Here is a 21,806-nt window from a genome sequence, read left to right as displayed (position 1 = left end):
TGATTTCGGACCCAACTATTGAAAAGGAACACTTTTCCTGCTAAATAAACTGTCCGAGGAGCACGTGAATGCAGCGCTGGCTAACCCGCCTACATGTTTAACCTCGTCCCGGAACTAGATTCAAAACAGCCTGATCACGTGGAGTCGTGAGCTGCGAAGAGGCGGTGGGCTTATTTCAGACTTCACGAACACAATTTATGACCCAGAACACTTCAGGCTCGTCTAAGTACAGAGTTCAGCCAGTGTTTATTCTCCTGATCCCGTTTTTACTGTTGGAAATATTCAGTCGAGTAGTTGCGAAATAACGTTGCTTCTCTTGAACACACCCCAGTAAACAGCATGGCGCCCCAGTCTGGCCACAGCGGGGCTGACATGTAAAGGTGAGTGTCCTGTTTTCAAATTTACCAAACTCATTTAGCCAACATGATGTGATGTTGATTAAGTTTTATTTTCTATTTGTTGTTCCTCTTGTTCAATTGCAGTATTGCAGCTGTTACTATTCATTTCTTTAGTACCTAATCACAGTGTATTGTGACCTTACTGTTATTAGTGGTTTGTTTATCTCTGGGTTGTATTTGATCAGTGTATCGACACATCAGTCAATCAGCAACTCATTCGATAAGTGATTTATTAATCAATCATTCTCTGGCTTTTCAAATGTCAAGATTTTCTCTGTTTCTCTATTTGATATTGTGGTAAATTCAATTTCTCTGTGACAACATTTTGTGACCAGACAAATGAAAACGTTGTGGCTGTCCGTCGCCAGATGTTTGATAACAATGAATTGAGAAACCGACAGATTTATTATGAAATAATCATTAGCTATCGTTATGGGACATTCTCCTAATTATTTTCTTTATTTCCTTGTTTTTTCGATGACATTGGAATTGTTGTGCAATCTTAGCGATCAACATTTCCCACAGACCGTGATCATCTCTTCCAATTGAATTTTTCTAGAATACAAAAATCATATAAATGTAAGAAGCTAGAAAAAGCTCATCGTTGACATAGTGGTTTGAAAAGTGTCTCAAAACAATTAACCTGAGTAAAAGAGTTAATATTTGTGTACCACCGTCTTGTTTTATTTATCTGTGTCAACACAACATTATCATCCAATCAATTTACTACCACAGCCCCATAATACATAGTTTTTTCAGCCAGCTTATTATTTGCCTTATTTGGCCCATAATGTTTCATAAATGTGATTTTACAAATGCAAAATGCTAAATAAGTATAACTACGTAACCTTGGGGGAAACAAACTTAAAAAACGTTTGTCCACAATGCTTGTTGACCTGTAAAATCCACAGAGTTCTGTTTCTGATGTTTGTCTTTTGGGTTCCGTACACACGACCACAGCGGGAGGAGGAGTAACTGGAGACTTGACCTTGAACCTTCCACATTTCCAAAGCAACGCTCAGTATTTTTGGATCAGGATAGTTTTGGGAGGGTGTTGACACAGGGTTGTCTGACCTTGATTTTTCCCATTTCACAGACAGAAGGTCGTCTCATGTAACAACTGACACAAACAGGTCAGTTTAGTTGACGGTAAAGTAATCTTCCGTCTGGGAATGAAAAAATCTGAAAAAACCAGCTCGGGGGGATCCAGCGTGTGAGGGCTTGATTCTTAAGCCAACTAAAGCAGCAGTGTTTAGTTGATTTAATCGAGAATCAACAAAAAATAAACCAGAAGTTCTAATAATCAGTTTATTGTTTTGAGGAATCTTCCAATAAAACTGGTCAAATTCAACAGTCCCAGCTTCCGTTAAAATATTTTATGTTGATTTTAAACCCTTCTATGATTCCTAAAAGAAATGTCCATTTTCTGCTATTCCTTCTCAAAGGATTCGGGCTGCGAATAGCAATCATTTTCTATTGGTCAAATCAGGTTAATCAGCGTCTTGTCTCTCTCCAGGGCTGGACCCTCCTGATGGGTGTGGACGAAGACGCTTCTCATCCGTCTGACTCTGCGACTGCGGGAGGAAGACAGCTTCTCCAGCTGCAGCCAGGAGACGATCACAATGGACCCCTCCGACCACAAGCACTTCACGGTGGTAGACTATGTGGTTTTTGCCATCTTGCTCGCCGCCTCCATGGGCATCGGCCTGTACTACGCCCTGTCCGGCGGCCGTCAGCGCACCACACAGGAGTTCCTGATGGCAGACAGGAACATGCACTGTCTTCCTGTTTCCCTGTCGCTCATCGCCTCGTTCCAGTCCGCCGTGGCGATCATCGGCGTGCCGGCGGAGATCTACACCCACGGGACTCAGTACTGGTTCATCGGCTGTGCCTACTTTCTGGGTCTTCTCATTCCAGCTCAAGTTTACATTCCAGTGTTCTACAGACTGCGGCTCTTCAGCACTTACCAGGTTTAAACTTGAATTTTTTTCCAGGAAGAATATATAAGATAATTGGTCAACTTTTATAACTGAGTGAAACGTGGAGTTAATCCCAGTGTCCAGTCATAAAGTGAGAAATGTAAATCTATTTGTTCTAAATGACTGACATTTTGTTTCCACAGTATCTCGAAATGCGCTTCAGTAAAGCAGTGCGTATCTGTGGAACTTTGACCTTCATCTGTCAGATGGTGAGTTCAGTCCCAGTACCTCAGTGCAGTTTATATGTTGGCAACAAGCTTTTAATAAATATAGCAGATGGCAAAAACACAGAATTATGACATTGATAAAGAAACTGAATCAGTGATGTCTGAGGTAAAATGAACCGTTCGACATTTTTCCCCTAAAAAGAGAAGATTGTCATAACTCATGTCTCAGTGATTAACTTGTTGTTATAACATGTTTGTTGCAGCTATAAAGAAACTATACACGTGTAAAAATTACATGTGTTTTAACTGTGTGGAGCAGGAGCAGTTTCCTTTAGACATAGCAAAGCAAATAAGCATATTTCTTTTTGACATTTTGTTATCGCTCTGATATAATCGGGTGGATTGATGCATCTATTTATTGGTTTTCAGAATCTTCATTATTATACCTTTTTGTAAATTCGATGTATAATTCACATTTGATTTACTTTGCTGCAGGTTATCTATATGGGAGTCTGTGTTTACACTCCTGCCTTTGCACTTAATGCAGGTAAGAAAAATACATTTTCTCTGATTCAGGAAATCTGAATGGAAGCGATTTCATGTGCGACTGTGTCTTTGTTTTCTCTCAGTTACTGGGTTTGAATTGTGGGGAACAGTGCTGGCCACTGGGCTCGTGTGCACGTTGTACACAACAATGGTGAGATATTATCACACAGCCAGATGTTCTGACTCTTCAATGTTCTCGATTTATTATCTGTGATCTTCATCAGTGCTCATTCAGGACTCGTTCACTAAGATTCATTCACTCTTCTGTTGAACTTGTGTACAATGTTGTGACGATATAAATCACCATTCAAAATCATATAAAATTCCATTTGATATTGTCCAAATACAATACATTTTATCCTAGAAAGGTGGTAACCCTCCAAAACTGGGTTTATGATTCATTTGTAGAGAAAAGTCTACAGTTACAAGATGTTATGTATTAATATAAAGTGTAAATATAGTAATTAGTGTTTTAATGTTAGCATGTATCGGGGTCATGTGTCCTCTGTTTTCCTGACAGGGTGGTTTGAAGGCCGTCATCTGGACAGACGTCTTTCAGACACTTGTGATGTTCGCTGGGCAGCTGGCTGTCATCGTGGTCGGGGTGCAGAAGTCTGGAGGAGTGTCGGAAGTCTGGAGGAAAGTCTGGGAGGGAAACCGCATCTCTGGTCTTGAGTAAGTCATCGTCAATCAGGAGCTTCAAGGTTCATGGATGTTTCGCCACTAAACCTTCACGCCTCAACTGAGTGGGGCAGCAAAAACTATATTAGCCTTTGGTAATGAAAGTTTTCTGGAAGCTGGTGAAAGGAGAACTCAGGCAGCCGCTGATGTAGACTTCATACATTAAGGGGACCAGAAGGTGGAACAATATACAAACGCTAACAGAGCAACATGAGCAATTGTTACCCACGCAGTCTGAAGATGTCTCCCTCAGCATCCCAGTATATCTCCCTCTCTACTTGCGTCACCCATTCAAGGTCAGGTTTATCTATAACCTGACCTTGGGTTTGGCTTGGAGAGAGAGGGGTGTATCTGTGGAATACGACAGGCACTATTCTCCTGTACAAATGTAATATAATATACATAACATATAGTGGTATATACACTAATATGTGAGGATTGTGAACAGCCTTCACCTCCAGAAGAATTCCAGCTCCTGACTCTCCCATCTTGAGTTGGTCTCTTCAGCTGTAGCTACCTCCCAACAGCTACACTATAACAGCTAATTTCACTGATTTGCACCTTTACCATAGAGAAGGAAGGAATGAGTTAAGTCAGCGACAGAACTTTGTGTTTGACTAAAGTCCTGAATGTTCCCGGGGTCAGATTCATCATATTTACCTGTGCATGCACTTTCTATTATGACATCCTTAAACAACAGTGACTGTAATTCAGTTTGATTTAAAGCTTTCTTCTGAATTGTTAAAGTTGTGTCTTTGTGTTGTGTTGTCCCTCTTGTTTTCAGCCTGAACCCAGATCCTACAGAGAGACACACATTCTGGACTCTGGGGGTGGGCGGGATCTTCCTCATGCTGTCCCTGTACGGAGTGAACCAGACTCAGGTGCAAAGATATCTCAGCTCGCGCACAGAGAAGGAGGCTGTCAGGTACACGGACGTTAGCCTTTCAGCGTTTCTGTAGATTTAGACTACAGAATTTGATATTAAAGCAAACCGTACATTAAAACCAACAGACTCAAAAGTCAAAACCTCTGTTGGCTTTTGTTTGAACAGTTACGAGTAGAACTGTAAATTATGTAAAGTTTCCAGCTATCTACATGACATTTATGGTTCATTTGCATTATGAATCACCTTTTCCTATTTAGTTGCATTGTAAATATCCCCACTTGGCACTTTTACTGGTGTCACACCGCACTGCCCACATTCAGCACGCGATGAGATTCCCTTGTGTGTCACCGTGCTTTTACACTGACCGTGGTGACCCCCTGACTTTTCCTATAGCACAATGATATTTTTGTTTCACAGTTGAATATATCGGACTATTTGAGAACCTATAATGCAGTCGCAATTATTCAATGTCCTAAGCAGCGACTGTAAATTCCAATAACTCAAATGATCACTCTTGTACCATCATCCGGTCAAAATCTTTATTCACTAGTTTGATTCAGGAGTAAATACATTTAAATCCACTGTCCTCTGTGCAGGTCCTGCTACATGGTGTTTCCCTCCTTGCAGCTGGCTCTGGCTCTCAGCTGTGTGATGGGCCTGGTCATGTTTGCATGTTACTGTGGCGAAGATCACTCCGACAAACTGGGCTCCCACTCCACGGATGCGGTGAGTTTCAGTTTTCCCCCCCCAAGTTGTTTTCCATCTAGCTTTTTGCTCCATCTTCTGGGAAATGAGGAAATGATATTTGATATAGTTTGTTTTCAAACAGTAGGCTTAACAGCAAATCCACAGCCGTTAGACTATTTGCATTTTCTAGGGATTGTATTTTGTCTTCGGTTACTCACATCCATGCAAAACCAACTGAAGTTTCCTGCAAATTGTGTAATGGGGTATTTCCCGCAGATGGTGTTATACTTTGTGATGGACATGCTGCAGGGTCTGCCTGGACTTCCCGGACTGTTTGTTGCTTGTCTATTCAGTGCAGCTCTCAGGTACGACGCTCAACCCAGTTTTATTTTCAGTCTTTTTTACCCAATTGGTCTCAGACGCCCTGAACCTCCTGTTCAAAACAACATAAGAGCATCAAAGTTTGGTCGTCTCCCTTTTACCAAAACCAGGAAAGATGCTGTAAAGAGCCCAGTTGCACAGGCAGCTATTAAATAGCCAAATTTAATATTTCACGATTCAGTTCACTCTTGATGGAGCTGTAGTAATCCCTGACGAGGTTTGACTTGAGTAAAAGTCACACTGAATAAACGTTGCACTTTATTCTCGGGACGTTTTGAGCTCAGTTACATTAAAACCTCACCGTTTACACTATGTTTTGTTAACCTTATTCAAGCATTTTAACATTTTTATTTGATACTTACTGAAAGTAATACAGAATATATCCTGCACAATGATTTTGAACATTATAAACATCCTGAAGTGAGAATTTACTACAGGACCGATGTATTAGGCATTAGTTTGAGCATGGTGTTCCTCATAATCTGCCAATTTGGTGTCAAATACACATTTTAAAATACTTTGATGATTTGATGAAGAGACCCCCCTAATGATAAGTCTTATCTTTTGTTTTTCCCCTGCAGCACCATCTCCTCTGCCTTCAACTCTTTGGCCACTGTGACAATGGAAGACCTCATCAAACCACATTTTCCAGCCATGACGGAGGCCAGAGCGATCCTGCTGTCCAAAGCCTTAGGTGAGCTCTCTGAAGCTGGTGGCTGGTGGGCGGGTACGTCACATGTCACTCAAGGAAGTAGCTGCTTTATGGAACAAAGGCCGGGAACGCCAACACATTTTTCTCAAAGTCTTCTCGAGAAGAGAAAAACCCTTTTGCTACAGACTTTGGCCTTCTTTTTTTTTCTTAGAAGAGCCTTTACATGCACAGAAAAAAAATCCTGTATAGCTGCATAATAAATGAAAGTTTAACTCTAATGTTTTTACTTGTCTCCTCAATAAGCTATGTCCTATGGGCTGCTGTGTCTGGCAATGGCCTATCTCACCCACCTGATGGGTGATTCAGTTCTACAGGTAAGCTCACAGTTTGTATGAACAAATAATAACCAACTTTTCTCACTAATTTTGCACTGAATATTCTAATAAGTGTTTTTATTGTTCTGACGTTTGAACTCCAGGTGGCTTTAAAAATCTTCGGGATGGTCGGGGGTCCTATTCTGGGTGTGTTCTCTCTCGGGATGTTTTTCCCCTGGGCCAACTCCACTGTAAGTCCCACATCCCAGTGACATCCGGCATGAGGCAATATACAGTGTAATCTTGTTTGGTTACTGTTCTGCCTACTTTGGTCAAAATGATCTTGACATAATAATCACTGCTTAGTAATCAAATCTTATAATGACCAAAATACTCCAATAGTTGTTTTTTAAAACCTTATAATACAGCCGTGGCCCTTAACTTTACCACTGTCCTTTATCTGCATTTGAGAGGGTGAGATAACCAGAGTTGAGATTATCTGGAGAGTCTCAGCAGCCTTCACGAACATGTGGAGTAAGGTTGAGCTCCCAAATGGTGTTTCCCTGCCTCTTGTTTGGATGGGATCATACAGAAACCACTCTGACGTTGGAAGCCACTGGCTAGACTGTTGAAGTCATCATTGGTTTTTGCTGTTGTCTCCAGGGAGCGTTGGCCGGTCTGGGCGCCGGCCTCTCCGTGGCTTTGTGGGTCGGCATCGGGAGCATCTTCACTCGTAGCCCCGGCACGAGGCCGCCGCCGCCTAACTGCAGAGTCGACCTGCTGTCAGACAACCTGACTGCTGTCATTCAGACTGCAATCAGCAGCAATCTGAGGTATAGATTACCCTGTGTGAGTGTGTGGTTAATATGTTTATTGCGGTCATATCCCAACCTTAATCCTCTCTCTCTGCTCTTCAGCCGACCCACTGGATTGAAGCGGTTTTATTCCCTGTCCTACATGTGGTACAGTGCGTTCAACTGCTTCACAGTCATTGTGATAGGCCTGATCATCAGCTTTCTCACAGGTAGGCGAGTTTTTTTACATTTACACCTGCTCTTCAGATCGTTTCAGTCTGACTTTAAAATGTTTTCTCTTCAGGTCCTATGAAAGAGGAGGACGTGACACCAGGCACAGTCTTTCCCTTGATGGGGAAACTGCTGTGTTTTCTACCTGAACACCTGAAAAAGAAGCTGTGCTGTGTGACTCCACTGGGACAGACGGTGAGATAAAATGACAGAATGAGCTTCAATTTGCTCAAAAATAAACAATTCCCATTTCCCCATCTATATCAGATCGTGTCTGTAGTTCTGTCGGCTACTGAATAATTTCCTGATCAATATAAGATTTTGATTGTTTCTTTATTGTTTACAGACATTTCTTTCTTTTTTTGCACCATCATTTTTTGACTATGACCTATTGACCTTTGTCAGATCAGCTCCACATACACACACACTTGCGCTCACTGTTTCTGGCTAAGCTGACATGAAGCGAAATCATTTGTCGTTGTAGAATTGTAGTGTTTTACGTCCTGGCTGTGAATAGTGTAAATCAGTTCTTTAATGTGTCCCTTATTCTTGCAGCTCTCAACACAACAAACGCTGCCTCCGCAATCCAAAGAAAATAACGGATCGGCCTCACGACGAGAAGACGGAGCATCTCAGGACGAGACGGAGAGCTTTCTTCCGGATGCTCAGACGCCTTATGTGGAGCATGAAACAGCCGTGTGATGAAGTCTCTCGTGTGTCGGGTTAGAAAACCTCATCGGACAGAGCACTTTGCCAAACAACACAATCGTATATACTGTTGAATTTGTGGTTAGAGATTGAGATTTGCACTGTAATGCTTCTGCACGCTGAAAGCTAAACAATGTTTAGTCAGAAGTTGTTTTTGAATAGTCTACTGGCCTCTTCATGGTGTTTCATAAAAGATCGACGATCGTGCAGCTGAGCCTCAGAGGTTGACTGATAATCAAATGTTTGATTTTCATACCGTGACGTTGGATCACACGCAGTTGGGTCCAAACATGTGAAGATGCTGCTGTCTGAGAATCAACATCCAGTGAACTTTACATCAACAGAAATGTTTTATAACTGGATTTTCTACTGCACATACTTGACTGTTGTTCAGCACTACTGCAGCTTCATGAATGTTAAAAAAAAAAAACGTTTCTGAGAAAGAATAAAGATTTTGTATTTAATATCTTCATAGTTTTTTGCTCTTTTTGTGATAAAAGCTTTTTTACCCTCAAGGCTCACTTGCATATGGAATGACGTGAGTCGAGTTTCATGTTCCTAAATAAGTCATAAGGAACTCTTCAACAAACGCACAAACATAACATTTATTATATGAAATAAATACATACTTCAGGAGTATGTGTTTATTCCATGTGATCCTTCCATCATTTAAATATTATTCAAATATTTTGTAATGAGGTTTGTGTTGTGCCGACTACCAGCAGTAAATTTGCATCAGAGGTGAGGCAGGTACAGTGCCTTGCTTAAGTACTCCACACTCTTTGACCTCTTCCAATTTTGTACTGTTACAAACTGGATTTCAAATAGATTTAAACAAACTTTTTCCCATTTGATCAAAACAACAGGCATAGTACTTTGAAGGTGCAAAATACCTTTTATTGTGACCCAAACAATAATGAGAACAAAAAAGTTGACATCTGTTGGGTGCATAAGTATTCACCCCCCTGAGTCAATACTTGGTAGAACCCCCTTTCGCTGCAATAACAGTAGCAAGTCTTTTGGGGTATGTCTCTACCAGCTTTGCAAACCTATAGATGAAAATGTTTGTCCTTTCTTCTTGGCAAGAAAGCTGAAGCTCAGTCAGATTGGATGGAGACCGTCTGTGAACAGCAATTTTCAAGTCTTGCCATAGATTCTCAATTGGATTTAGGTCTGGGCTTTGACTGGGCCATTTTAAGACATGAAAATGCTTTGATCTAAACCATTCCATTGAAGCTCTGGCTGTATGTTTATGTTCATTGTCCTGCTGGAAGATGAACCTCTGCCCCAGTTTCAAGTCTTCTGCAGACTACAGGATTGCCCTGTATTTAGCTCTATCCACCTTTTCCTCAATTTTGACCAGTTTCCCTGTACCTGCTGAAGAGAAGCATCCCCACAGCATGATGCTACCACCACCATGTTTCACTGTGGGGATGGTGTGCTCAGGGTGATGGGCAGTGTTGGGTTTTCGCCACACATAGCGTTTTGCATTGAGGCCAAAAAGTTCAATTTTGGTCTCATCTGACCAGAGCACCTTCTTCCACATGTTTGTCATGTCTCCCACATGGCTTGTGGCAAACTCCAAATGGGATTTCTTATGGTACCCGTTAAACAAAGGCTTTCCTCTTGCCACTCTTCCATAACAGCCCGATTTGTGGAGTACACGATTCTCCTACCTCAGCTGTGGATCTGTGCAGCTCCTCCAGAGTTACCATGGGCCTCTTGGGTGCTCCTCTGATAAATGTTCTCCGTGACCAGCTTTTCAGTTTGGGTGGAAGGCCTTGTCTTGGGGGGTTTGCGGTTGTGCCATATTCTTTCCATTTTCTGATGATGGATTTTTTGGTGCTCCTTGAGATGTTCGAAGCTTACATTTACAAATACATTTTTAATCTGTGGTTATACCATGACAAACTGTAGAAAAGTCCAAGTAGGGTGAATACTTATGCAAGGCACTGTAGATGTGATGAGTTGCTTTTCAAAAGGGTTAAAGACCCTGCTGGATTTTCTCATGCACCTGAAGGTCAATAAACTATATTTACAACATACAGCAAATGTGCTGGAAATAAACCTTCAACTTGATTTCTGCAGTCTTTAAGTTTCATGAGTTTACGTAAAGAAACATTTGCTAATATTTATATTTACAATACCAATCAACCAAAATACCTTAAAGACATTTACTTATACATAGTTTCATATGAGTATTTCAAACTTAACAGGGAATAAAAACTTTGTTTATATAGCTGATAAGCCATCTTCACATGGCAAACACAATCTGTCTGTCTCATTTTTTGAAAGTCAAATGAGTCCTGAATTACATCCTGCTTAATTTTGCATGACCAGAGGCAGCAACTGTTTAGAGTTTCAGTTTTTAACTGTGCTCATGGAAATTGACTGGTCTTGTGTTCTGTACCTCCCCGAGAGCGGCTGCGGCAGCATCAGCTAAGATTCTTCATCCTGAGAGGCTGCCGTGATGGTTCAGTAATACAGCCCGAGGAAAACCGGCAAGTATTCAATGTTGTCTTGTTATTTTGCTACCTTATAATCCTCCACTACTGTGTTATGCATGTTTTGTATACTGCCTTTAAAGACTAAATAGGGAGACTAATTAAAACAAGGACTCTTTCCTGTGCCTGATATATTTGTTTGTGCTTAGATTGTGTTTTTAATGTTCTTCATCATTCATGTAGGTAAATGGTGAGGACAAAAGGTTCGAGACTATTAACTACCAAACTGAACATTATCAACTTCATCAAAGTTAAATAAATGGCAGCAGTTTGGATGGATATACCTAGTTGGGTGTCTATCATCAGTCATCTTGTTCACCAGAGTCCATTTCAAATAATTTGGTTATTTATTATTTGCAGGAACATGAACAAGATGTGGGGCTTTATATTTCTCTATATCCTGGGGCTAAACATTTCTCAGGTTAGTCAGCAACACAGGATTCTACCTAAATTTCAACTGCAACATAAAATGACATTCACATTAATGTTCTTATTTCACCTTCACAGGCAACTGGAGAAGGTAAAATCATTTATATGAGTTTCACAATCAGCAAATCTGGGTTTTTTTAAGCCTAAATTTGTTGAAACGTCTTTTTCTTGATTTCTGTGTTCTGCATGTTTCAGACCCCTCAACACAAATGTATTATGTCAAACTGAGAATCGATAAGAATAACATCGAACGCCTAAACAATTGGCTGCCATCTAGCCTGAGTAATCCCACCTGGAAAGTTGACGAGTTTCATCCCACAACAAGTAAACCATTTTCTGATATTCAAATACTGCATATTTCCATTGATTTAATGAAAGAAAAAGATCCCATAGTGAAAATGTCCTGCTTTTTTTCTCTACTAAGCCTGCAAAGACATGGCGGGTAAAAGACAGTGTCACTGCGAGGCAGACCACAGATGGACGGATAAAGTGCGTCAGTCTAATTCCAAGGGTTGTGCCGGCAACACGTGCACTTTCCCCGAAAAGTCTCACACGTGTGTTTCAAACAGCACAGGTATTTTTGCCTTTTTTTAACCTTTGTGTGTGTCTTCGTGTATCTGTGTGTTTATTTACTGTATCAAGTATCCCAAAGTTTGATATCTTCTGTCCTTCACAGTTAGACTCAGAGGATCCATTCGAATACAGGGACCAGGGTATCATGATTGTCTGAGAGACGAAAACTCACAGGAATATCAAAGTTGTCATACCAAATTGTTAAACAAGGTAAATAAAAGTATTTAAGTGTCAATTCCATATAATGATTTTATTCCATGAATAATGTCATTAATTTAGAAATTTTCTTTTTTCCAATACTATACTGATAAGTGAAAAGTTACTATGCAAAATATATATATATTTTTTTACAGATTCAAGAAGTCTACAGCACTTTGAAGGGATTTGACTTTTTAAATATTACCAAATACAGGTATTTCTTTTTGATTATGAATAAAATAACTGTTGTTTAATAGGATCTGTTTCTATATGTGACTGAAATATGCCTTTTTGTTTTTCTTCACTGAAGTTTTGGAAGCATTGTCGCAGATTTTGGAGTTACAATCAGTAAAAGCATGAGTCCACAAGACCTGATCCAGAAATCAGAGAACCTAATCACAGCTCTGAACGCCTCACTCAATCTGGAAACTAAAGGTAATTCAACCTCATGGGCTTATCGCAGATCAATCCTACTTTTCCTCTTTAAATCAATCCTTAAATCCCACGTAAATAAAATGTAGACTCTTTTCCAAACTCATTATTATCTAACTAAGAACAAAAAATGAACAATGACATAAATGTACATATACTTGGTTCAAAATATGGTACAAACTTAAAAGTTTCTTCCAGGAAGACTCTAGAATAACTTTATTGATTACTTGACTTTTTGTCAAGTGCAATCATCATACATTTTTTTATAAAATATACATGTGACACACAATAATATATTGCAGTTAGTATATATACATATTTATATACATAGCGGTTCAATAGACAAGTACAAAAAAATACAGTTTAGTTAGAGTTAGGATTTACATTGTTGAGTCAATTAAGAAGAAAAGTCTTTGAAGGTCCAGTGTACGATTTAGGTGGAAAGAATCTATTAGCAGAAATTTTAAATAAAATATTCCTAGTTTTCAGGAGTGTGTTTCAACTAAATTGTATGAATTGTTTCTGTACGCTAGAATGGACCCTTTATATTTAAACACTTTATATGTACATCTGGAGCGGATCATAGACAAGTCTTGAACCTCTGATAAACTGATCTTTAAAAAAACAACAGTTGACATTTATAAAGGGTTTATTCTTTATGATGTCATAATGTGATCGCTTATATCAAATAAAAGTCTTTGCAACCTAATAAAGCCTTTGACTGATTAGGCAGGTAGTCGCCACCTCTTAGCTTAGAATGCAGTATATTCCATTAATACTATTTGATGTCGGTTGGAACCCGCCAATACACTCTCTAAAATGGCTAAAACAATAATGGATTTAAACAACAAGAAAAGACCTGATGACGTCAAACTTCTTCGTATGCCAGCTTTATCCAATGCATTCTACATACTGGACACACTGGGCTCTGGGAGTTTTGGAATAGTGCAACAGTGCTTAAAAATGGACACTAAGGAGATTGTGGCTCTGAAGATTTTATCGAAAGTAGATGGCCAAAAGGAACTGGATATTCTGGAAGCACTCCGGGAGATCGGTCAAGACAAGAATAACTTCGTCAGGTTCAACGGGCATCACACACACTGTGAGAAAATTCTTCTGGAATTTGAAAAGCTGGATAAGACTTTGTTTGATTCGATTGGAATGTCCGGGGGCAAGGGGCGGCCTCTGTCTGAGATTCAAGCAATCACAAAGCAGCTGTTGGTGTCTCTGACTGCCCTGAAGAGCCTAAACCTGGTACATGCAGACATCAAGCCCTACCTGGTCCAGAGGAGTCCATCACATCACTAACCCTAACCCTAACCTAATATTTGGTTATTCAATATGGCCTTGTTTTGTCTGTTTTTGCCTGTTATTCATTTATTTATTCAAATTGATAATTTGAGTTAGTTTGTTAACAAAAATATGGCGACGCCTGTGAGCTAGTTCTGGCAGACAACTCGAGCTGCGCTGCGCCAATCATATTACATACATCATGTCACATACATCATGTGACATACCTCAATCTCCACAACCATCTATAATACACACCCACCTTATCAGGTGGTCTATTTAACCAGAGAGACATTTCCCATCAACCCCTCTTGCTCGCACTGCTGCTGCAGTATTGCTACCTGTTGCTTCAAACCCTCCACCACCCCAGCATCCACCTGTAGGCTCCAACGGGGGGTTACAAGTATTTGCTCATCACTCCCATCATTCCTGTGTAATCATATGGGGGAGTGATTAAGTTGGAGCCTAGACGCCAAACACTAAATCTGTTGTAATAAATATATTACATGATCGAACGTGAGTTGTCAGACTGAAATAAATATATAGGTTGAAAATATCCTTTGTGTTGTGTTTTTTATTCATTTATTATTATTATTTTTATATTCATAAATAATTTTGGCGATGGGTGCCCTTTTTTGGGGGTTTGAGCACCTGCCCCCCATAATGTCTGTGCACGTGCCTGTTTCTACCCTTAGAGGAGCGCTACCATTATTCCAGTTAAGTCTCGCCTCAGGTTTGTCACCGATTCTTATTTCTCACAGGTGTTGTGAGTTTAACGATGCCAGACAACCCTGTGAAGTACGACTCCCAGCAACAACTCTTATGCACATCGAAGGAGGATCTGGGCACCACGGCAGTGTGGCGGCAGAAGAAAGACAATAAAAAAGAATATCCCATAACTAACGGCACAGAGGCAGACATTACGTTCTCAACACGCTCGTCCACACTCACTCTCAAAAAGATATCAGCCACCTGGGAAGGTATGTTTGTTTCAGTTTCAGTATTCAACATATTTATATAAATTAAATGAATAGTCATCGCTGGTGGAGGGTAACAGAGTACATCTAGTACTGTACTTGGGCCCAATTTTGAGAACTTTTACTTTAATGATACATTTCCTTTTCAGAATACTGTACTTCACTGAGTTTTGGGGGTTCATTAAATCTCTCTGACAGCTTTATTGCTTTGCAGGTTAAATCAGTCTGTTTCAAGTTTTTGTGTTAGTGTTAGTGTTGCTAAAGTGATGGCTGGATGAGTCTGAAGACTAAATGTTGGGGGAAAAAGCTTCCTCATCGTTGTTGAAACTGTTGGTTTTCTTTACAATATTGTACGACTTTGGGATAAAAGTTTGATTTATAGAAATCAAATTGAAGAATGAGTTTTTTTCTGGCTAAATTACCAACATCATGTAGAATAGGGACTCACTTTGTCTATTTTTTGTCACAATCTAAATCGGAATAGTCACAAAATTTTAACTGTCATCCCTGTCTGTTTTTTTGTTTTTTTTTCTCAGGAGAGTACACATGTGTATTCCTTCAAAAGAAAACATCATTAGACATAACTCACAGTGCCAGAGCCGTAATGGACGTAGCTCTCCTGCCAAACATTTTCATCACCGCAGTCCCAGAATTTCCACGCTGTCTCAACATAGATGATGTACTGAACGTAAGAAGCAAATGTTTGATTAGGGAGGACAATGAAAACTACACCGTGACATGGGCAGGTCCAACCATGGAGGGGAAAATTACTCCATTAAAAGCCGATTGTAAGTACATTTTCTTGTGCTCATCTTCCTTGTCCATTGATTCTTACGCAAGCTTATGATGAAATGATGAGCGATAACTATGTGATCCCTGCAGACTCCCCTGAAGAAGCTGTTCATCAAGCTGAGGCAGCGGTCACCTGCCACCCAAGTGACCCGAACCTGAAACCGGAAATAACGTGCACATTTCACAACAGACTCAATCAGTCGAGAAAAGTGTCATTTGTTTTCAATATCATATACGGTAATGAGGTTTCTCTGACATCACAGTCTAACATAGGAATGTATCTCTTTTTGCCATATCATGTCTCGGTGTGTATTTCATATAGTGCCGCAATGAAGTTCAAGATACAGCATGTTCAGCGAACCTAGCGAATATCTTAATTTACTGCCCCCCTCTAGCATAAAGTATTTTATCATGTTATTAATTCAGTTATCCTATGTAATGAATGATAAATCAAACCACAGCTTCTTCTTTTTTTTAAACAGTTGGAGACGGGTTCTGTGAAGCAGAAGGTGACTGGCGAGAAACCAAAGCTAACTTCACTTCAGTGCTACAGTGCAAGAACGCAGACGGACTAAGACAAAGAAAATGCAGCATTGAGTAGGCCTGCAACTAATCATTAATCCTTTTTTTTTTAATCAACAAATGATGTTTCATTTGTTATTCAGATGTGTGTTATACAAAAATAAGTGAAAATCCCCAACATAACTGCTTCTTTGTCCACAGCTCAAGCTGGAAGATTAAAAATGAATAACTTGAGTGATTAATCAATAATCATATATGCTGATGGAATATTTTCTTTTGATTGACTAATCAGCTAATGAACTAATCATTCCAGGTGTATATGGGAACCGGAGGAAGAAAATTGTGTAAACAACGATGTGTCAAGGTTGCTGCACTCTGCACATGTAAGACACATTTTTTTAATTTCCAAAATGTATATTCTGGTTTTCAAAAGCGATCACATACTATCGGCATTAAACACACATCACGGAATTATATTTTTACAGAAGGGATTGTTAAGTTTTTATTTATCACACTTTTATGGAGATTATAACTCCTTGGTGGCTTTTGTCGATTTCCTTCTTGACATGAATTAATTGTCACAGATAAAAAATATCATTGTTGTTACAGGATGTTGACATCGGACTTGGCTCATTAAATGAAAATGCTGCATACGTATTTGACCGCCTGAGATATGTCACAAATAACTCAATGGCTATCAACACCGTGTCCAACGTGAAGGCAACGGTGGAAGTACTGGATGTCTTAAGTGACAAGCAAGGGCTCAGGCTGAATGGATCAGGAGTGTATGTAAGTATCTTGGGCGAATCTCTGGTAACCTATTTATTAAACCTTGTCAATGGGTTGGAACTGGTATGGGGAGGAAAGGGAATTACCTGTACTTTTTTATGTAAAGATCTGAACTTCAACATGAATTTCATGAAACTTAAACACATTTTGATATCATTTATGGTGGAGATATTTGTGCTTCAACACATTGATATTTAATAGAGTCATCTGTGTCTATGTTGTTTTTTATTGTGGAGTCGGCCTTTCCTGTACTGGGTTCAAATTGCCCTTACAATCCACAAAGTATTCACAGGAAACTAGACATGTTCTGTATGTCAGTGTTAAATGATCTCACTAACAGCTTCATGATTTACAGTTCACTTGCATTGCACAATGTCTGCATGAAGTTATTGTTATGGCAAATTAAACGTTTAATGTAAAATGATGGGGGAAAGCGGCGTATTTAGTTATTTTTCAAGTTTTTGTTACTGTGGCCCAGTTGAAAATGATGATAATATAATGACCAGCTGAAACGACCTGTTATATAACAGACCATCATAGAAAGCTCACCAACCTCAGCTATGTTTATGCCCACGGCAAAGCACAGCTATTAAACTAATGTTTCAATCATCTTAAGGAGAGCTTCTAATATTATTATTTTAGTACAAATATCTAAACCTATGTCAACTTATTCTTGTTCCCAACTAATAGGCGACAGGCATTTTCTAACTTTATGCAGACTAGTACTAACAAGCGTCTCTCTTTTCAGGGCTTTCTGGAATCATCCAGCAACTTGATGGAGAAGTCTCTTGAGAAAACATGGATCGAAAAAAAAGATTATGCAAATGTGTCAATGGCTGAGACATATATACATTCTGTTGAGAAATTAATGAAGGTGTCAAACATTACGGCTAACAACATTCAAAAAAATATAGAGCTGGCCACGTGTGATAAAAAGCAGGGGTCTGGATGTACCAACACCGCCTTCGGTGTCACTGTCGATTTTGATAGTTCAGACAATGACAGCGTGGCAACAGCTGGATTTAAAGAACTGCAGAAATATTTGCCCCAGAGTGATGAGGAGTACGAGGTCAACAGCATTGTTGTGATGACAACCACTCAAAAGAATCACTCGGGTTCAGTCGTGGTTAAAATGAATTTCCCGTTGATCCGTCCAAGGCCTCGCAACGTAAAGATAAAGTGTGTCTCATGGGACTACGAGAAACATCAATGGTCATCGCGTGGATGTGAATGGATGGGTCCTGATGATGATGGACACTGTGTTTGCAGCCATTTGTCCTCATTCGCCATTTTAATGGCTAGGTATCCAATAGTTCTCCCAGGGATGAGTGAGTTAACCATCATTGGACTGTCTATATCAGTCATGTCCTTAGTTATTACTCTTGTGATAGAAGTGATCGTCTGGAGGGCTGTAGTTAAAAGCAGTACTCGATATCTACGGCACGTTGCGCAGGTAAACATTTCTCTATGTTTGCTAGTCGCAGATCTCAGCTTTTTAGCATCTTTCAAGCCAGAAAATATTTCCGAAATCTGGTGTAAGGCCTTGGTGATGTTGAAGCATTTCTGTTACTTGTCCATGTTCTTTTGGATGTTTTGTCTGAGCAGCACGCTTCTTCATCAAGCAGTTTTCCTGTTCCACAAGATGAGCAAGAAGGTTTACCTGAGGTTCTACATAATCCTGGGCTACGCATGTCCGCTGCTTATCGTTTTGATCACATTCATTGCTAGCAGCGGTGGTGCTGAGGGCGTGTACTTCACCAAAGAATCCTGTTGGCTGGTTTATAGTGGATTTTTTAGTGGGTCCATCTACACATTTATCATACCAGTCGGTACAATTGTTCTCGTCAACGTGATCTCCATGGGGGTGGTAATCATGAAGCTTTTGGGTCAACCTACGAATGCAGGAATCCCTGATGACAGATCTGCCGCCAAATCGGTCATGAGGACCGTTACTCTTCTGACTCCGATCTTCGGTGTCACTTGGATCTTTGGATTTGGTGTAACTATTCTCGACCTCTCATCTGGAATCGCAGCCCCTGTGGCCAACTATGCCTTTATCCTGCTGAACTCATTTCAGGTATACTTCATTTAATCCTTAACTGGACATCCTAACAAGTACCAGTCAGTGTTTCTTGTTCAGTAACCTATGTCATTTCATTTACAGGGTTTGTTTATTTTGTTAACCACATACCTGGGAGACAATCTGGTAAGACAGTTTTAAATTGCTTTCATATGCAATTTGAGATTAGAGAGCATATATTCAATTGTTTCCCTGTCTGTGCTTAAAATGGTCATTATTGGAAACTTTTCCAGAATACTTGGGGAGAAATATAATGAAATTGCCGCCATTTTAAATTACGGGCTTTTATCCACAAGTACACCCCATTGTCATAAGTTAGACCTTTTGCAAAAATATAAAATTTGGAAAAATAAACGTCATCAACAACAAACAGGTCTTGTCAATAAATATGTTTTAATCCCATTTTGACAGACCCGTCAAGCACTGCTAAACCATCTGAAAAAAAGGGTAAGCGTACAACAACTGAGTTTACTGAATATGTAAAACACAACGACGACTGTTAATTATTTGTACACATCCTTCTCCTCTGCTCTCCAGGCATCCGTCAGTGACAGCTCCACCACGTTGGACTCAAAATTGAGCAAGTGAAAATCTTCGGGATTACGTTTCCTCTCAAATCACGACAAACTACACGATCGAGCGTAGTTAGCTACATTTATCTTGATGCACTTGTTTAGATGTTTCATTTGCTTTTATTGCCTGCGATACAATTTTAAAGGATATTTCAATATTAGTAGATACGTTTTTGACAGGAAAAGTTCCAAAGCTGTTTTATATGATAATACTGTATGTTATATATTTCTCACTGCACTGGGAAGTCACAGCAACACTCTCAACAGAAAGACTACAAGGATGTGACTAATGTCTGAATGTTGTTACGTGACGTTGAGCTTGGCCATCATCTGAACGTTACTGTTACAGATCCTCTCGCTTCATTTTCTTTGCCGTGATCTGCCCACTCCTCATCTGTGTCGTCCAGTGAAATCCCTTTCTCGGCCGCCATCTTGCGGTAGGCCTGGCACTCGATCTCGGCCCTGCAACACACGCAAAAAGGCCAACATGTAAAAAGTCGTATCATAAAGTTATTGGCCTGTGTGTGTGTTTAAAAGAACAGCTTACTTAAGGAATGAAAGATGGGAAAATCATGTAAACGTGGTTTGAAGGCTGAGATACAAAACAAAAGAAGAGGAAATGTTTTGATACTTTTTAAGGAATCGAACGCAGTCCTGGTGTCCATATATTTGGGCCATCCGCACTGGTTTGTCTCCACAGCAGTCCTCCTTGTCTATGGGAGCGTGGTAGTAGTGCAGCAGCCGCAGCACAGCCAGTCAGCCGGACTCTGCAGCAAAGTGAGCAGGAGTCCATCCGTGCTCCGTCCTCAGACTGGGCCTTGCTCCGTGCTCAATGAGGATCCTGACGGTTTCTGTGTCTCCTGTGGAAAAGCCAGCGAGGTGTGATCTGATGCACGTGTTTAAGAATCTGTTGCTTTATAATCCAGCCTGAAAAAAACTAATTCTCACTACTGCAAGATGAGACTACGCATAACAAACAATAAAAATATTCTAGATGATCGGGGCGTCTTGGCTCAACATTTGGTTTTACTTTAAACTGAAATACTTCTTTTGATGAATTTAATATGCTTTAAAGGTATAACAAATTATTTAAATTAAGACAAATGGAAATAAACACAAAATAAGATATATGATAGGTTCTTTTTTTACTTTAATTTATAAGCTTATTGAATTTGTGTTTTCTTGTTTTGTGTGAGCATCAAAAACCTTTGGGATTTTACATTTCTTTACAATTTACATTTACCACAATATCTGGATTTCTGAATAGGGAACTAATCTGCAGTGTTGTATTTCGTTTGATGTTGTCGGTGGTAGGTTGTATGTGAATATTTTCAATGTTATTATTTTAACAGTTGCAGAGCTTTGTATTTATGTTATTGTTGAGCTCAAGCAAAATAATACTTTTTAAAGAGTTTATATAATTTTAAAGGAATATAATTGTAGAAAATTTGATTGAGTTTGCGTTTTCTTTATTTTATAAATAATGTATTGTATTTTTAGATGTTGTGGTCACAACTGAATGATTAAATATAATTCTTGTGTTGTTTTTTATGGTGTTGAAAATGATGAAAACCCAGTGATTCACTATAAATAATAAAACTGACAATTTGTGGGAAAAAAAAAGATAGATTTTTATTGTTGATTTCAGATTCAAAACATAACTTCAACAACTAACTACACTGAATGAGAGAGAATACCCACAGAGGTCTTTTTGGACATGTACACACGAACGGCCACCACGCTTTTTGAATGACGACACTTGTGATAGCGGGTGAAAGGGGAAACGGATCCACCAGCATCTACCTTTGGCTGCTGCCCAGTGCAGAGGGGTCTTGTGGCTCCAGTCGATGTCCCTCTGGTTGGGGTTGCACTTCTTCTGCCTCAGAATATCCTGGACTCCCTGTAAGTCTCCGGCTGCGGCAGCTTGGTGCAACTCGGTCATTTTGTTACTGAGGTCGCCCGGCAACAGCCGAGCAACACAACATGAAGTCCAGCTCCTGTGACCTGAGCCTGTGAACAGTGATGCTGCCTCCTGGAGGCTGCAGACAAAATCACTCTGTAGGAAGTACGTGAAAAGTTGAAATTTCACTTAGTGAGCAAATAAACTTAGGAAGCATTAGCTTTTAAGAACTTTTCAAATACAAAATTTAAGCTTAGTGTCAGATTTTGACTGGCAAATCAAGTGAAATAGTTTATAATTACTTGAAACATACAAGGACTACAA

The 21,806-nt window shown here is 39.8% G+C and overlaps 3 protein-coding genes across 4 annotated transcripts; 2 read left to right on the top strand and 1 right to left on the bottom strand.

The window, feature by feature from the left end:
• Positions 1–114: 114 nt before the first annotated feature.
• Positions 115–8,888, top strand: slc5a6b (solute carrier family 5 member 6). 2 transcript variants are annotated; one of them, XM_053435147.1, is made up of 16 exons: positions 115–380; positions 1,915–2,368; positions 2,521–2,586; positions 3,040–3,091; positions 3,174–3,241; positions 3,611–3,765; positions 4,556–4,696; positions 5,254–5,383; positions 5,621–5,709; positions 6,307–6,419; positions 6,681–6,751; positions 6,856–6,942; positions 7,355–7,524; positions 7,609–7,715; positions 7,790–7,911; positions 8,272–8,888. In XM_053435147.1, exons 2-16 carry the CDS (start codon positions 2,021–2,023, stop codon positions 8,416–8,418), a joined length of 1,866 nt encoding a protein of 621 aa, XP_053291122.1. In that variant the 5' UTR covers positions 115–380; positions 1,915–2,020; the 3' UTR covers positions 8,419–8,888. The 2 variants fall into 2 exon arrangements, with proteins under 2 accessions (XP_053291122.1, XP_053291120.1); XM_053435145.1 differs by having other exon boundaries at positions 7,355–7,715.
• Positions 8,889–10,775: 1,887 nt separating this feature from the next.
• adgrf3a (adhesion G protein-coupled receptor F3a) lies at positions 10,776–21,032 on the top strand. The gene is made up of 18 exons (XM_053435153.1): positions 10,776–10,925; positions 11,289–11,349; positions 11,436–11,448; positions 11,553–11,681; positions 11,782–11,931; positions 12,034–12,140; positions 12,284–12,342; positions 12,439–12,563; positions 14,612–14,830; positions 15,364–15,615; positions 15,710–15,856; positions 16,102–16,216; positions 16,455–16,524; positions 16,751–16,930; positions 17,679–19,007; positions 19,095–19,136; positions 19,422–19,457; positions 19,548–21,032. The coding sequence occupies exons 2-18, from the start codon at positions 11,293–11,295 to the stop codon at positions 19,596–19,598; spliced, it is 3,081 nt and encodes a 1,026-aa protein (XP_053291128.1). The 5' UTR covers positions 10,776–10,925; positions 11,289–11,292; the 3' UTR covers positions 19,599–21,032.
• On the bottom strand, positions 19,769–21,542 carry LOC128451358 (ankyrin repeat domain-containing protein 66). Its single transcript, XM_053435154.1, is given in 3 exon segments — positions 19,769–20,044; positions 20,214–20,442; positions 21,386–21,542. Coding segments are annotated over 3 exon segments (504 nt in total). The 5' UTR covers positions 21,525–21,542; the 3' UTR covers positions 19,769–19,908.
• Positions 21,543–21,806: the final 264 nt, after the last annotated feature.

Source organism: Pleuronectes platessa, chromosome 11, assembly GCF_947347685.1.
Source record: "Pleuronectes platessa chromosome 11, fPlePla1.1, whole genome shotgun sequence".
Taxonomy (NCBI): Eukaryota; Metazoa; Chordata; class Actinopteri; order Pleuronectiformes; family Pleuronectidae; genus Pleuronectes; species Pleuronectes platessa.
Note: the sequence above shows the minus strand (reverse complement) of the source record. Positions and strands in the feature narration are given on the sequence as shown.